We start from the raw sequence: 17870 nt of genomic DNA on the forward strand, positions 1-17870 counted from the left end.
GCTACTTTAGAAGGCTGAGGCGGAAGGATCACCGGAGCCCAGCAGGTCGAGGCTGCGGTGGCCGGAAGTGGCCACTGCACTCCAGTCTGGGCAACCGAGTGAGACTCCAACTCAAAAAATAAAAAAATAAAATAATAAAATAAAATACTTGCTCAGTATTATACAGGAAAAAGGACTTCAGAAGAGCAGATTGCTAACACTGGTAAGACTGGCTTGTTTTATAGGAACATTGACAGATGAACCTAGATGACAAAAATGGCATTTAGGTTGATGAAAATGTTGTGATCAGAGGAACCTAACCTTTTATTTCTCCTAGGAGCATGGTTCAGTATTTGCTATAATTCAGTGTTCTTGGCAACTTTATGCCACTTATATAACGAATAATGAGAATTAACTATTCTAGACCTGGGTTAATTGGTTGGCATGAGAGTTGACAGTGCCTGCTCCATTCCTCCTTAGACAAGACATGCCACTGGAACTGCAGAGCCTTGTCATCTGTATTGATGTCATCCAGGCAGTTCTCGAACCACAACACTGTCGTCAGTGTATTTCTCAAACAAAGCACCATGCTTGAAAGGAGAAAAGTCAAAGAAGACAAGTTCTGTTTTGTTTTTGTTTTTGTGATATATTGCTGTTGAGAATATGGTTGTATTGTCCCTAAATCCCTAAAAGTCAGCACAGACACACCAAGAAAACCAGTGTATAATTAATGTCCAGAGCAGATTTCAGGCCCACCCCCTGTGGCTATATCATCATATTTCCAAGATTGAAAATAACTCAGACTATTTTTTGAAAAACTTTTAAGCTTCTGTTGAGGATATTAAAGTGTTATGGCGATATCATTTTGCTAGGAGACCCAGAGACAAACAAATCTAGCCCTAGACCAATTACTCCTTCCCATAAGATCCTTGAGAAAAGTGGGCTGAAAAATAAAAACGCAGTTAAGGAGTGTGTTCTTCCTCCACATCATTGTCCCCAAACACAAACTCTCAGGCCTCCTGTGCAGAACTAGAAATGCTGGAGTAGGACTTGCCCATAAGTCTCTTTTTAAGCCTTGTCTGGTAATTCTGATTCTTATTCTTAATAGACAACTGCTGCTCTATATTAGAGCATGAGGAACCGTTGAGGAATTTTTTTTTTTTTTTTTTTTGAGTTGGTGTTTCACTCCATCACCCAGACTGGAGTGCAGTGGCCGCTCCCGGCCACCACAGCCTCGACCCACAGGGCTCCACCAGTGATCCTTCCACCTCAGCCTTCCGGGTAGCTGGAATTACAGGCGCGTGCTACCACGCCCAGCTAATTTTTTATTTATTGTAGAGATGAGGTCTCGCCAAGTTGCCCAGGTGGGTCTCGAACCCGCGGGCTCAGGCAATCCACTCACCTCAGTCTCCCAAAGGCGCGGGATTACAGGCTGAGCCACCGAGCCCGGCTTCCGTTGAGGAATTTTAACTCGGTGTTTGACATGGTCAGATTTAAATTTAAATGATCCCAATAGCGATATGGAACTGGAGACAGAGAGAATGAAGGACTAAAGATGCTTTTAAGTAGAGAGAGGTGGTCATGCCACCAGTGAAGCTGTTAAATGCGCACACACCCAGATTCTGCCTCCCCTTGGAGATTCTGGTTCTGTGGGTTTAGAGTCTTGGGCTAGACATTCGTGCTTTTGAAAAGCTTCACAAGTGATTGTGAGGTTTAACTATGATGAAGAGCCGTGGCTCTGGGAACTGGTTTACAAGTCACAGCTTCTATTATATGAAAGCCCTCTGCCTCACAGTGATAAAGGATGGTCAGGACGACTGTGTGTGAGTGTCGGGAGGCACAGGCTCAGTGTGTAAGTGTGAATAGCTACAGAGGCTTCTTCCCATGGCACTGCACAGTTGTGTAGCCTGTCTGCTGAGGCTGTAACCTCAACATGCACTGCTTATTTTCCAAAGCATCTCATTTTCTGTCTTGGAGAAACTTCCCACTTCCAGTTCCCACTTTGCTGGGTGCTAAAAATTGAATTTATCATAGAATGGATGGACTGGAAAGCCTTGTTTGCTACCTAGCTTATTTTCCCTCAAAAGTCTCACAACTTTCCCACACCTGTCTGATTTGCTTACTTCTAGGTAACGTGATGAAGCTGGAAGAACAGAAGTCAGACCTGGAGAGGCAGTTAAAGACTCTGACCAAGCAGATAAAGGTGAGGTGTGGGCTCTAATGATAAATGGGGGCCTTCAACCATCATCTTTCGGTATTTCTGGAAATTATCCCTCACTAGGCCTGGATTACTGTCTCCATCCTGCTTTTTCATGGAGCATCTCCGTGGCATAGGTCCTGGAACCATAAGGTCCTTTTTGGCAGGAAGTAACATCAAAGCAGTCATTCAGTGTTAGGATGGAGACCTTTGGCAATGTGAAGGTGTAATTCTCACATATGCCTTTTCCTACTAGTAAGTTTCCATGAAAACAGGGACTCACTGAGTACTGCTTGGCCATTCTTTCTTGGTGACTGATGTGGGGCTTCCATAGCCCCTGCCCAGACACCGGCCCTGGCAGGCATCTGATGCACAGGTGCCTTCTGGTGTTTTCAGGAGGAAACTGAGGAATGGAGGCGGTTCCAAGCAGACCTGCAGACTGCAGTGGTGGTGGCCAATGACATCAAATGCGAGGCCCAGCAGGAGCTGCGCACTGTGAAGAGGAGGCTGCTGGAGGAAGAGGAGAAGAACGCCCGGCTGCAGAAGGAGCTGGGGGATATGCAGGGCCACGGCAGGTTGGTCACGAGCAGAGCCACCCCTCCGTGAGTCTGACGGGCACCCATATAGCGCTTGGCTTCTCACTTATGCGATGTGCATGGGGCTTCAGAGGGGGGATGAGGTGCTTTATGTCTCTCTGTGCCCGATTCTTTTATTTCTTTTCTAGGATCACTCTACCACCACTACACTACTACACCACTAGGAACATTCCATCAGTGCTCAGTCACTGCCATTCTCTAGCATAAGGTGATGCAAAACTCTTCACTTGTGTATGTAGGGAAAGTTCGAGCCAAGTATCCTCCTGGGTTTAAAGAATAGAAGTCATGTCTAAGATGCTCCTTAGATCTTAGTATTTGTTAGTGTAGGGAGTGCACACTAATAAATACTAATACGACACCTTGCTTAGGTCAGTCCCATATGGTGGGGAAAGCTGGACTCACTCCTGAAGGGAATGCCACCAGATGAGGACTCATTCCTCCTGGCCTAGGGGTGTGCTTCCTTATTGGCAACACCCATGGGCTATTTCAAAAAGGCCTTGACATAACCCACTTTATTAAAAAAGAATGAGGGTGGAAAATACATCTGGCTGATGTGTGACATTCCCTTCTGGTCTTGAGGGGGAGAACCACACAATGTATCAGCCCAGAAAGTGCTGTTTAACAGTGACCTTTAGAAGGAAAGTATTCTCAAGGTGAGCTAAAAGTTAATTATTATTTAAAATTTAAATGGTTTACAGACAAAATTTCAAACTGTATTTTAGGTTTTGACTAATGCATTGTTATATTTCTCCAGTCAACAATCAGTGTCCTTAGCTTTGAGATTGTTGGATACATTATTTTGAATTTTTCAGATGTCTCTCAAGTATAGTCTTTTTAAAATCAAATTGAGTGGGTTCTGAATGTTGATATGTACAATTTGCCTTGATTTGTATGTGTTTTCCACAGTCATTAGCTTGCTCCAGAGCCTTCGGTTCTGATGTTCTGTTTTCACGAACTTCATGACATTGGAAAGAATAGATTTCTTTCCATAATTTTCTTTTGATTCTTCTGTCAATCCTGCTCCAGTTCCTCATTTCTTTGTTTGTAGCTTTTATATAAAATGGTCTCTAGAGAAGGATTAAGATCAGACATGAAGCCAGTTCCACAGTTTACTCTTGAAAAATCAAAATCAAGATTATTATTTTATTTAGTTATTTAATGTTAGAGATGAAGTTTCACTATGTTGCCCAGGCTGGATTTGAACTTCAGGGTCCAAGCAGCACTCCTGACTCAGCTTCCTGAGTAGCTGGGACTAAAGGCATGCCCAACAAGATCATTATTTTAAAGTCATCACCTCTACCTTCTGGCCACCAAAGGATATGAATTTTAAGTGAAAGTAGAAGGAGAATAGGAAAACTAGACTTGATAGTGTTTCTTGTTGAAATGATTGTGAGATATTTCTAGTTTGCTTCTGTGTCTGCTTTTATTTGTCTCTTTGTCTTGCTTCCATATTGTATGTCTGAGGAAGAGGAACCAAGTCATAACTTGTATTGCCTCACAGATACATTTTAACGATAAGTGGTAAAAGACAAGTCCTGAGTTTCCATGGTGGCCCTAAAGAGGTTATTGTATGAGGTGTTACATTCCTTACTTATATTCTAAGATACAGGCCAGACCATACAACTTAAACCCTGATAGTGAAGAAAATCTCTGCATGTATTCTGGCAGTATGGGACTCCCTGAGCTGTATCCTACGTGTTTTCAGCCTTAAGATCATTTTTTTTAAAGCACAGAATATTTCTTTTTTGATTTTCCAGTAATTTTCAAAACTGTCTCCCCCATCTAACAGTTTAATCCCTTATCACAAAATATTTCAAAATTTTTGAGCTGACACCAATGAGAACATAGCATACTACTGAAATTAGGTATCAGAATGTTTCTTGCCTGTCATTGCATTTGGCAGGACGTCAGACAACTGCCAGTAATAGTTTCTTGTCTGATTTTGCACTTCTCTGGCAAGCTGCCCCCTGTAAAGAGTTGACTGTTTGACAGTTACTCGCCGATGGCTCAACCACTTCCTGAAAGTACCACATGGGCAAGAATTGAAACCAACTCAGGTCCTCAAAGCTCCGGAAGCCACCTAGTGTTTCCATCTTGGCTGAATGAGTTCTTAACTGAAACTTGAGTGAACTTTGACAGTCATCTAATGAGAACTCAAAAGTCATTATTGGTTCAGCCACAACCAAAGAACTTGCAGAACATTCTCTGATGAGGTCCTCCAAGTACAGCTGAGAGAAGGTAAGAGCGTCCAAACAGCACCTTCATCATGACACGGGAGTAACTGGTTCTTATTCTCATTTTGCTCATGTGGACATTGGAGGGGATTGTTATAGTCAGTATGATAGTTGGGCAAATGAAGTGTCTGGGTAGGAATACAAATTAGCATTTATTACCCAGAATCCAGTAGACAAAACAACGTAGAATATTATTTAATTCATTAGTGATCTTCAGTCCTGTTATGTTTTCGAAGATATTTTTTATTTGAATCAGAATAACTAATGTTAAGATATGTGTAAGATACACGACTTTGCAGCCAACCAGCAATGTCTGCTTCCCAGCCCTACCTCCTTCCTCTGTTAAATGAGGAGATGAGAGTGGGTAGTTTTCAAGAACCTTCAAGCTCTGCTGTTCTCTGAGACTAGTTGGTCAGCTGACCTTTCCCTAGTGGAAGACTCAGAAACTCGATTGCCAGCCTTAGCATATTTCTGGTGCAATCCTTTGAACCTCTTTGACACAATGACATCTCCATATCTTAGTTATATCTTGTGTCCTGCTCTTTGTCTTCCAGAAATTTGAACAAGCTGATGATGTGTTTTTTAGGGATCTGAAATTGATCCATATCACTAGGCACATATAAATTAACAGATGAAAGGATAGTAAATAACTTCCTCAACTCTGGCTCCTTCCAGTTTTGAACAATGAAGAGAAAAGCTTTGAAATGAAAACTGTCATTGAAATGGAAACATCAGATATTTTTCCTGAAAAGTTGAGGCCTGGACCAGGACAGATACAGAGAACCACAGCTTGATGCATTGGTTTGATGGACCACATACAGCCTTTCTAATGAAAGATTTTGTGGGTTGATAAGCAGTACCTGACACAGGTTTCTCAAACAGAAGTAGGGAAAGACCTCTGCATTTACTTCTCTTGTTCTGAAACAATAAATGCCATTACTTTTTAGAGTGACTTATCTAATTCTTACTGTGTTCATTGTACTACACCAATAAGCATTCATGGAAAATATCTTTAAAAAATCACTAAAAACACTTAACATCTGTGCCTGATTAACTCTGTCAGTTTCTAAAGTAGAATGTCTGCAGTTCAGATATGTTCAACCTGTAGCACCAGTTCCTGCGTGGTCACCCCTCAGAAGTGAGCAGCATGGCGGCACTTCACGTGCAGACTTTGCTGGAATTGGCTTTAACTTCGTGTGTGCACATCTGTATCAGCCCTAACGTCAGTGCCTGTGCCTGTGCCACCCTTTGTGTTGTTCTGATAGCTCTAATGGTTCGCAGCTGCTCAGCAAGTGTTGTGTAACTGCCACTGAGAAAGGAAGTGTGGAAATTGGAGGTTTAGATTCTTGGGTCACCAAGATATCTTTTCCAGTTCTCTTGCTGCAGATGCTCTGGTACTGAATCCCTGGTCTGGGTGGGGGAAGCCAGCTCTCCTAGGGAATCCTAAGCAGTTTCTGCAAGGACCTCACATTAGCAACTATGACTGTTGGACCTCTGGCCCTCAGTGTAGAAACTGGTCCTCTCATATCCTCTTGCTTCAGCAAGCATAATCCATTCACTTACAGAATACTTTTTTTCATAGTTTAAATGTACATTTATGACATTAGATTCATAGTCTTTAATTCTAAAGAGCTATGCCTCCCTCCCTGCTCCCTGACTCCCATCTTTATAAATTTGCTTTGAAAAGTGTGGACATAGCATAAGCTTCTCTTTAGCCTTTAGGATTTTTAGACTGTAATAAAAGAAATATATATTTTTGGGGGGAGGGCCTTAAGAGTCAAGTAGAGGGAAGCATGAGCCTCTCTATAAATTACAGAGAGGCCTGTGTTGTTCACCCTAGACATTTCTACTTCACCAGCATGGTTCTTTGTTGGAGAAGTTCTGGCAGAAGGAGCCTAGTAAAGGCATTTGAGGTCTTTGGCACGTTCTCTGTCTGAAAACCTTTGATTTCCAAAAAATTGGAGTGGTAGAAATTAAATCATATGGACCTTATTCTGGAGACTAACTTTTCCCTGTGGGACAGTGTAAGCTGTTAATTCTTGTGTTTGTAAACTAAGATTGTGTTGCCTTAAGTAACTCCTTTACCAGCCTCTCCCTCCCATTTCTATTTTCACAGCTCCATGGTCTCTGTCAGCTAGCAGAGCACTTGGTGGAAGAAAGACAGCCCAGCCCTTGCCATGACTGGAAACTACAGCCATTTCTATATGAAAGGGGGAATATGTAGAGGAGAATTGCCTCTTTATAGAGAGTCCAGTTGCCTCCTTGTAACATTCATTGTTTCACACAGTCATTGCAATTGCATCTCTTTACTTTTTTTCTACATTTTGGAATCAACTCACTGCATGATCAAAGATGATCCTTCCTTCTTTATTATTTTTTCCCAGAAGATTCAGCAGTCTTTTAATGGGAGAATAAAATGAAGTTGCTCTGAAAAACAAAGTACAAAAAAATGTGAAAAACAAAGTATAAAAAATTGTGAAAAAAATGTATGTGCAACTAGTTTTCAGAGAGGGCAGTGACATAGCAAATCTGACTGCTGAGAACACAGCTCATGCTGTTGCTCTACCTTTTAGCGTTTATTTCTACCTTTTTGATATGGTATCTGATAATCTTGGAATTCATACTACTTAAGGCAAAATAGGAAGCCGTCTGCATGATATATTATCCCGAAGAAGTTAGAAAATTCTGCTTCCTTATATGAAGTCTTGATTGAGCCTTTTCAAGCTGGGGTCTGACTTCATTACCTCATCTGCAGCAAGCTGCCACTAAGCTTTGGTTTGATTTCCAGGACCTTTGTGGGGCTAAACATAAATAAGTGCTTGGTTGATCATAAAGGATATAGTTAAACCAGATAAGTGTGCATGGTGACAATGCCAGTTGAAATCCAATTAAAACTAATGAATGACAATTACAACAAAAGCCTCATGAATAAAACTTACCATGGAAACTTAAAGACTTAATGCAGAAGTATATAATTCAGAGTGATCCAAAGTGTGAGTTTATCCTTTTGGAAATACATACGTTTGTAAAGAAAGGTAACCAATTCAACAACCTCCATCAGGCAAAAACTTTCTGCAATTCTCATGTGAGAAACTAGTTTACAATATATACAGCATAGGGTTGTTAACTGCATTATCCAAAGAACATGACAAGAGTTATTGTCTAAAAAAAATTAAACTAGGAACGGGATTGCTCTTTAAACTCAGGAAGAAATGTTTCATACTGTCAATCTGGAGAGCACAGAATCACTAGACAATTTTAACTTGGTCTGAGAAAGAAGAGATGCTGATGTCTTCTCTATAAAAATAATTTAGGCACTTGCTAGAATTGTCATAGTAGGACTGAAATCTATATTCTGGGAGCGCTTTACCTTGGATTGAGAGTTCTTAGAATGATTTAAAATTCATTTGCTGGATGTTTTCAAATATAAACAACAGTAAGAAAAAATGCAACCTCAACTTAAAAGTCACGGCTGTATTTGTACCCCTTATTTTGATCTGTCTCTACTTCAGGTACTGTTGAATATTTTTATCTGTAAGTGTTTGTAAGTGCTAAATAAATATATTATTATATAGAAGAGTCTGTTGCTTGATTTTTAATCCCTGGCCGCATTTCTGCAGGGGCCTTTACATAGTTTTCTGGATATAATGTTTTCATGAATATAGTTTTAGAACTTTAAAACCATGCCAAATACCTAGAATTTGAAACAGAAGCAAGCTGGACCTTAAATATAAATTGTTGTAAGTAGGAGGTTGACATGGAATATGAATGATTTCATTATTAGAAAAAGAGAGCATAAATCAGAAACATTAATTTTGCATAAATTAATTTTTAAACAAAAATCTGGGGTATCAAAAAATATAATATTTGGACTTTGAAGTCTAGATTTGTCTTGTGGAAATTTTAAAACAAGTTGATGGCATATTGGGCTTTTTCTTAACTTTGAAGTAATATTTAGGTATACGGGTAACAAAATGGAGATGTACAAAGAAGAATATTAATATTTCTGTCCCTTCAATACCACCCTGTAAGGTATTCAGTGTTATTAAGAGTTTGTATTTTTTTTTAATTTACAAATAAATACAGGATTCACTTTTATATTTTTTAAATAAAAGTGAGATTATATTCTATAGAGTACTCTGCACCTTTACTTTTTACTTGATGTATTTTGGGCATGTTTCCAGGTCACTATATACAAATTTAACCCATTTTCATAACTGCTTGGTATTCCACAAAATGGATGTGCTCTATAATCTTAAAATACAGTCTTACTAGTGCACATCAAATATTTTCTAATTTTTATTTCTTTGCAAATAATGCTGTAATAATTGTCCATATTCATATAGTCTTATGTAGTTGTGGCTTTATTTTTATAGAATGGGTTTGAAAAAATATGATTGCTGCATTAGAGAATATGCACATTTTTATTTTAATAGATAATGCCAGATTACTTACCTAAGAGTTGTGACATTTTATACTTGATGAGAGCACCAACTTCTACATAGCCTTAGCAGCTGTGGACAGCATTAATCTTATTTTTGCCAATAGGATAAGAAAAAAGACTATGTTATTAGCACTTTATCTGAATATTTACTTATTTGTTTGTTTGTTTTAGAAGGTCTTGCACTGAATGCAGTGGTATGACTATGAGCATATTTTTATGTTTACTAACTACTTACATTTTCTCTTCTAAGAATTGCTAGTTTTGCACTTTTGCCTCTTTTTTCACTGAGCTGATTGTTTTTTTCTTACCAGTTTGTAAGTCAGTATTTTATTAGAGATGTGTTTTTATCTTCAGTATGTAAGGCCTTTGGCTTTATCATCTTTATTATGGAAATCTTAATATTTTTATGTAATGTAAACTGTTAGTGTTTTCCTTTACTGTTTCTGGGGTTTTTTGTTTGTTTACGATTTTCCCTCCCCAGTCTTATACACATAGGTTATTAAATTTTTTCATCTATTACCTGGGCAACTTGGCGATACCTTGTCTCCACAGTAAATCAAAAAATTAGCCGGGCATGGTTATATGTGCCTGTGTTTCCAGCTATTTGGAAGGCTGAGGCAGAAGGATCACCTGAGCCCAACAGGTAGCGGCTGAAGTAGCCATGAGTGTGCCACTGCACTCCAGCCTGGGCAACAGAATGAGACTCAGACTCAAAAAAATATTTTTTTTCATTTATTTTGCACATGCACATACTCAAATGTTTGTTCTGCCTTTTGTTATTTAATCTGATGTGAGGTGTGATTCTCCTTTCAGATGGATAGCCAGTCATACCAGCACCATTTATTACCAGCCATCCTTTGTCCACTAAATTGAAATCCCAACTTTACATTGTCCATTTCATCTATATTCAGAGAGGCCTTCCCTAAATATGTCCTCCTTTCTTTTTCTTTTGAGTTAGTTCTCCTTTAAAATATTTTAATATGATTATTAGAAAGCTTATGCTATTTTTAAACTCATTCTTTTATTTGAAATTGTCATCTTTCATTTTTTTCTTGTTATATGAATTTTATTATAGATGCTACCAAGTGTGTCTAACTGTCTCTTGTCATAAATTTACAAATGTCTATTCTCTCTTGGTGCAGTTATTCTCTTCATTTTATATTATGAGATATTTTCATAGATCAGGGCATATTTTTGCTCATCACTTATTCTTGCTTAAACAGCAAAGTGTGTCAGGGTTCTACATTTGCCCAAGGTCAGTGTCTGTAGTTTTGCTTAGATCCACTCACTTTGCCTGATGATACTTGGAATCTTCTTCTCATATTTCAAACTAGAAGATTCTTTAAAGTAGATTCATATTACATACTGGGAGATACAGAAGCTCAAATAAAAGGAGTAGGTGCCTAGTATGGGAAAACTCATCTGTGTGTCCACTTTCTTCTCTGATGAAACTGGAGTGCAAAGCCAGCTTTCTGGGTCTACTTTTGCTTGTCCCATTGAGCATTTAGGTAAAAACTGGGGTTCTTCCTGACCTGCCCCTTATCGTTTAAGCACTTTTGTGCCTGGGATAACTCATTTCTGATATCCTTGGATGTCAAAGCTTCATGTCCCCGATCCGTTGCAAGAACTTCCTGCATGTTCTCTGGGCTTCTCATGCTCCTCTCCAGACTGGCCCTCTAGTAAGGGGGATTTTAGAGTGAGTTTTCCACATCACCACTTTCTTTGGAAGGAAATGCATTACCCCCAACCCCCACCAACTACTCCATGTAGCAGAAATTCTTCAGAGCTTAAGTCTTGTAGATGATACCCAACTACAAGATATTTACTGTTTCTTTGATTATTTTTGTTGAGACTTGGAGATTAAGATGCTTGTGTTTAAATTGTCATTTTATTCTATTTTTATTGTATGTATGCTTATATTGATATTTGAGAGTGAAATTCAGAAGATACTGTTTGACACGTCAGAGACAGAGTGCTTCATAATTTCTGTCTCACAGTAAGATGACAGAGTTCTTTTAGATTTGTTTTGGGCATAAAGTAGGAAGTATTTTGAGAAAGTTCCATTCTGGGTAAGGGCATAAAATGATCAAAGGCACAGAGGTAAGATGTAAAAGGAACAAAATGTAAGGTGGCTGGGCATATAGCTTGATAGACATAGGAGATGGACTTGTAGAACACGATGAAAATCCTGCAGCTGGACTTTGGTCAGTTGGTTGGGAAAGAGTCCTAACAGGTGTAAACATGTAGGTGACATGACCTGTTCTCTTTACAAGTATTATTCTGCTAGTTGTAAAGGTAGTAGTGATGCAATGTGATGCTTCTCAAATAGAGTTAACCTTTGAATATTTAAAAAATCATTATGTACAAGAGCTCGTCTGTGCTGGGATCAAAATAGGCAACAACACAAAGTGGTTTCTTGATGAAGTAAGTGCTGTAGAAAATCACCAACATTTGAAGACTCTATTCTGTAACAGAACAAGGAAAGCAATGAATTAGAGAGATTAAATACAATTTTTAAAGGAAAAAATAATTACAGACATATGTGTTTATGTGGTTAAATACCGCATATCAGGCAGACCAGCATTCAGTAAGTAGGGACATGCGTCTTGCTGTGGTCCATGGAAATGCAGCTTGTTCTTGGGTGTGTATACCACCTGCTGTGTGTTCATGCATCAGGTGATCTGGCCTCCCACTGTCATTCTCGGTATGGATTGCCACCTCATAAAAGCAGATATTGCATAAAGATAATAACACAAATAAATGTTAGTAATATTTTCTAAATTATATTTAAGATAAATTTTGAGAAGAAATACCATCAGCAATTTTTTTAGAACCCTTGTATGCTTCCCACAGAACACTCATACAGTATAGAAAACGTGAAAAATGCAGGGCCAAACAGAGCTGGATTTGCATCCCAGAGTTACCATTTATAAACCATATGACCTTTGTCACATTTTTCTATAAAATAAAGGATAATATTTGGGGACTTTGTGGAAATTTTAATTAGATAATGATTTCAAGACACATAGTAACAGTGCCTGGCATATGCAGTGGAGTTACACACATTTATTTTGCTGAAATTATTATTATTATTTTTTATTTGGAGTCTTACTCTGTTGCCCAGGCTGGCATGTAGTGGCACACTCAGGGTCACCACAGCCTCGACCTGCTGGGCTCAGGTGATCCTTCTGCCTCAGTGTTCCAAGTAGCTGGAACTACAGGCACGCACCACCACACTGGGCTAATTTTTTTATTTATTGTAGAGACGAGGTTGCCCAGGCTGATCTCAAACCACAGGGCTAGGGCAATCCTCTCCTCCACCTCCCAAAGTGTTGAGATTACAGGTGTGAGTCACTGTGCCCAGCTTGAAATTATTAATTATTATTAAATAGCTTTATATGCTAGGAGCGTACTTTGTTTTTGTTGTTTTGAATGAGGTTTCTAAAAATGAAGCAGCTCTTTCATCTGAGATTCAGCTAAAGAAAGAGCAAACCATGAAATGCTGTAGAGAAGACTAACGTGTTAAACTTATTGAAAGATGGTATGTTTGTATACAGTTGTATTTGCAAAACCATATAAGCTGTACTTTTGGGTGGTTTAAAGGGTTTTCAAGGCTTATTTGACTACATGTGTGATTTTTATTTTACAGGTTGACTTTAAAACCCAACATCAGCCTTAAATGTAGTAGCTAATCTTGAACAAATGTTTAACCAATAGTGGTGCCTTGAAATTTCCTCTTTATTTAATGAATTTAAGATATATTGGACTATGTGTTTAAATATTTCTTAATGTTCTTTATAGAATATAGAGTTCTTTTTTTCTTCCTTGGAACTGAGGAAACATAATACTTCAGTTATTGCTAGAGCTGTTTCCTAGCTGATCCTAAACAATTCTCAGACAGGCAGGTATGAGGAATGTATTTACAGTTAAAGTACATACAAATAAAATCAATAGCATTCTCAATAACTGTTTCTTTGGTTATTCAATTCAGGCTTTGTTTGTGAACCCCTCTGACACACACACACACACACACACACACACACACACCCCACTGTTACATAATACAGTGTGTATTCATCTAATCTACTTAAATAATGCAGAGTTTTTTCATACTGACTCTTACTGATCTAGGCAAGTAGACTGATTGTTTGAAATATTGCCTTTGAATATCTGAAGGCAGGGATACTGGCAATTGATTTTTGTGGTCTTGCTTTTTTTATGAACTCTGAGTCTTTCTGTTTATCATTTGATATTTTGAATCACAGAAAAACTTAGATAACTGAAAAGGATATCTCAGCAGATTGTAAGAGTCTCCATTTTATTCTTATTAAACTATTAAAGAATGAAATGAAGATAAATTCTTTAAAATGATCTGCTTGGAGGCCCTTTGGAACTACAGAGTCATTTAAATGAACTGAGAAGGTAGTCCATGTTGCTTGTTGATGACCTTTTTGAGAATGACTGGGACAGACAAAGGAGATTTTTTTTTTTTCTACTCAGACTTAACTTGATTTTATTCTCTTTTTGGCATATTCACCACCTGATTTTATGCTTTGTAACATAAAAGGGAACATGAAAACCAATTCCTTTCAATAAACCTTTAAAAAATTATTTTTTAATAACCCAAGCCCCTATAATTTCTGAGATATCTGATTGTTCCCTTCAAAGAAGTTCTCAATTTACTGATTTTTTTTGCACTCAGAAGAAAGGTCTACAAAGTCAAGAGTATAGGGCAGTGTGTTTTAAGTTCTGTTTAAATTTATTTTATTCATGTTGACTACAGAGCAACAGAAGAAAGCTTAGCGAACGAAGGACAAGTCAATTCAACCACAGAAGCTTATGAATAGCTAGATTAATTTCAAAAAGATCAGTAAATAGATATTTTAAACTCCCACTGACCTTATTAAAATATACTGCCAGAAATACTCTGTTTGAACCATTCTCATAAATTAGTCATCTTGCAAAACAGCTGTGGCAATATGATATAATGAAAAGAGCGGTGATTTACTAATCTGATTGGGAGTTCTTATATTGGCTCATTCACAGGGAGATTAAATGACATGCTTAAGTCCCTAGATGAGGAAGCCATGCATGAGAGGATTGGGTCAGATGATCTATCACAAAAGACTTTCCATGAGTCTGTGCTTGAATTTAGAAACCACATATAGAACATACCAGAAAATTTGGGTGATGGTGTATCCTCATGCAGAGTTGCAGTGTTATTTTAGAGGACTAGTGCCCTTCGTACTCTTAAAGAGCAAGGAGGGTATGTTGTGTATAATGAATTATACCCTTGTTGTCTGAGGCAGAAAGGTGCTAAGTGTGTTACAGAATTGTTGAGAGGGCTGAGCTTCCAGGAACAGCTCCCAAAGTCTCAATACAGAACTGGACCACCACGGGAGCTGCTGCCTCCACCAGGACAGGGACCTTAAAATCAAGAAGCTACCTGCTCCGTTGGAAAACCACCACTGCAGTTACCAGCACCAGAAGCAGTTTGTCTCTGCTTCAGTCTCTATCAATATAGTGCCCTGCCCCTCTGTCCCTAACTCAGGTCCCACTCCAGTTCTTGCCCAAGTCTTTCTGATTGGTAGAACTTAAATCACATCTGAAGTCCTAGCTGTAGGAGAGTCCTGAGATTTCATCTTTCCAACTACTGTGTGCTACATGAGGTTTGGAGTACATGTTGACAAGCCAATCCATTGTATGCACCATTGACAGTAAGCTAAATATTTATAATAAATCACATTTGTGTTTTTTAACAGTTTGCAGAATAGCCACACATACTTTTTATTTAGAGCTCTTGTCAAGCCACTCTGCATATAAAAATATTTCTGAGTACTTCCCAAGAAAACATCTCTTCTAAAAATTGAGAATAAGATCTGCATTTTAAATTTAGGTGTCCTTCCAGCTTTATCTTCTCCACATCAATTCTGTTTTCATTTGTGTCTTTTCCCCTGGGGATATCCTCCACCTTTTCAATCTGATTTGCTCTTTACCATACAGACCTGTGGATGCAGAGCCAGAATCCTCCGAGGTTGATGCTCCCGGTCGGTGGCATAGCGTCTATGTCAACAGAACATCTCCAACACCTTCAGAATCTGCAACCACCGTTAAGTCACTTATCAAGTCATTTGACTTGGGACGTCCAGGTATTTGATCCTTTTTTTTCCGTAAGCAAAGCTTCAAATTTAAATGTTGGCCCAACATCCCAAGCCTATCTTTACTCCGTGCTGGCCTCAAGTTGTTACAACCACAACAACTGTTAGGTCATACCACATGCAGCCATTGAGGCTCCAGGAAGGCAACGATGAAGAGTCTGGCTCATGAATAATGCCAATACAGGCTTTTTCTCTCCACCTCTTCCCTCTTTCCAGTTCTTGCTTTGCCACCTTTCTTCCTTTCTTTTCTGCTTTGTATAGCTATTAAATTCAGGTCACTACTGTGTGCTTGCTTCCCATCTCATGAGAATTAGCAGGGTCAGCCAGAAGCTTCGTCTCCTAGAATCTGAGGCATCATATCTATGCATCTGGCCCTCTTGGTGGGACCTCTGGCAGTCCTCAACTTTCAACATGCCACTAGACTTTCTTCTACCTAGTTTTGTATGTGATAACCTGTACACATCTGTCACTCCTGATCTTAGTGTATTCTCAGCTTTTCCTGGAATTGTCCGACTGACTCACAATTCCTTTTTAGCCATGCTTATCTGCATATATAAGAAAAATGTTTATCTATGTTTTTATATATATATATATATATATATATATATATATACTATACACACATAAACATGGTAAATGAAGAAACAGATGTGCATTTCCACAACAACAATATTTTTCTTCCCTTGACTTCAACAAATATGCCATTGTATTGGAAGACTATAGTAAAAACTAATTCTAGGATGTATCTGGTTGTCTCTGCCAAAATAGTTTGCAGCTAAATTAGATTAAGATTAGACTACACCTACTGAAAATCATGAAAGCCCAACAGTAATGGTTTGTACAAAAACTTTTCTGTTTCTTCCTCCTATATATACCTCATCATATATTTTTTTCTTTTTTCTCAGTTATCCTACATCTAAGACTGCTCCCTACTCAGCTAACTCCTCTCATTTCCTCAATTCAGCTCTCGTTCAAAGGAGAAAAGGATAGTAGAATAAATGTTACATTAAACATCACAGGATACTTAAGTCACCAAACAAGTAACAACAAATCAAGAACTATTATTTGCTGTTTTGAACCAGAACAATACATAAATGTTCCCATTTCTTTTCTTGGCAGGTGGAACTGGACAGAATATTTCTGTCCATAAGACACCCAGAAGTCCCCTAAGTGGAATACCAGTGAGGACTGCACCAGCAGCTGCTGTCTCTCCAATGCAGGTATTAGATGAACCCCAGAAGTAACCACTGCTTATGGTTTGTGGCTCTGTATCCCATTAGATATTTTTCTTTACGTATATTAGAGTATATATGTGTGGGAGGAGTGGAGAGAGAGTGATTGTGTGTGTGTGTGTGTGTGTGTGTGTGTGTGTGTGTAGGACGTGTGTTTTATAAAGTGGCTTATACTACACATTATTTCAACACTTCACTTTAAAAATTTTTTAAAATATATTTTAATGATGTGGTGTACAATTCAGGATTAGATACACAAGTGGTCATCGCACAGGTTAAGTTTAGGCGTCCCATTGGTCCTCACTTCGCCTGGTTTGGGATCAAGTACCCTTATTGATATTATGTGCCCCCTGCCCTCCCCTAGCAGTGTCCCGCTACTGTCAATCCCTTTCTTGAGGTGTTATGATAAATGTTCAGGATCCACTTATGAGTAAGAACATGTGGAACTCGGTTCTTTGTTTCTGTGATAGATCACCGAGTATGAAAGACTCTAAATCTATCCAAGTTGCTACAAAGTCCATAATTTTGTTCTTCTTTAATAACTGTATAATATTCTATCATGCATATGTGTCACATTTTTTTATTGAGTCCACTTTCAATGGGCAGCATGTATGGTTCCATGTTTTTGCTATTCTGAATAATGCTGCAATGAAAGTGCATGTGCAGGTATCTTTTTGGTAGAATGATTTGAGTTCCTCTGGGTGTATTCCCAGAAGGGGGGTTGCTATGGAAGGTCAATTTTTAGATCTTTTAGAAATCACCACACTGTTTTCCACAGAGGTTGTACTAGTTTACACTCCTACCCTCATACCAACAGTGTAGAAGTGTTCCCTTTTCTCCACATTCTCTCCAGTATCTGTTGTGTTTTGAGTTATTATTAATGATGGTCATCCTGACTGGAGTTAGGTAATATCTCAGTGTGGTTTCAATTTGCATTTCTTTGATGATTAGTGAGGCTGAGCACTGTTTCATGTGTCTGTTGGCTGCTCGTATGTCTTTTTTCTCACTCCTGTAATCCCAGAACTTTGGG

General features: G+C 38.6%; 1 protein-coding gene across 5 annotated transcripts in view; it reads left to right on the plus strand.

Moving 5' to 3' along the window:
- The window catches only part of SPECC1 (sperm antigen with calponin homology and coiled-coil domains 1), a 305973-nt gene that overhangs the window by 214896 nt on the left and 73207 nt on the right, over positions 1–17870 (plus strand). For 3 of the 5 annotated variants that reach the window (XM_021714763.1, XM_021714764.1, XM_021714765.1), the window contains 3 exons: positions 2109–2182; positions 2573–2778; positions 7123–7430. In XM_021714763.1, the coding sequence (XP_021570438.1) occupies positions 2109–2182; positions 2573–2778; positions 7123–7144 (302 nt within the window). In that variant the 3' untranslated portion in view covers positions 7145–7430. Of the gene's footprint in view, positions 1–2108; positions 2183–2572; positions 2779–7122; positions 7431–15453; positions 15600–16727; positions 16829–17870 lie in introns of those variants that run through there. The other 2 variants (XM_008062605.2, XM_008062607.2) reach the window with 1 other exon arrangement.

The sequence above is a fragment of the Carlito syrichta genome, unplaced genomic scaffold (genome assembly GCF_000164805.1).
Source record: "Carlito syrichta isolate Samal-C Ts95f unplaced genomic scaffold, Tarsius_syrichta-2.0.1 Scaffold305756, whole genome shotgun sequence".
Classification (NCBI taxonomy): Eukaryota; Metazoa; Chordata; class Mammalia; order Primates; family Tarsiidae; genus Carlito; species Carlito syrichta.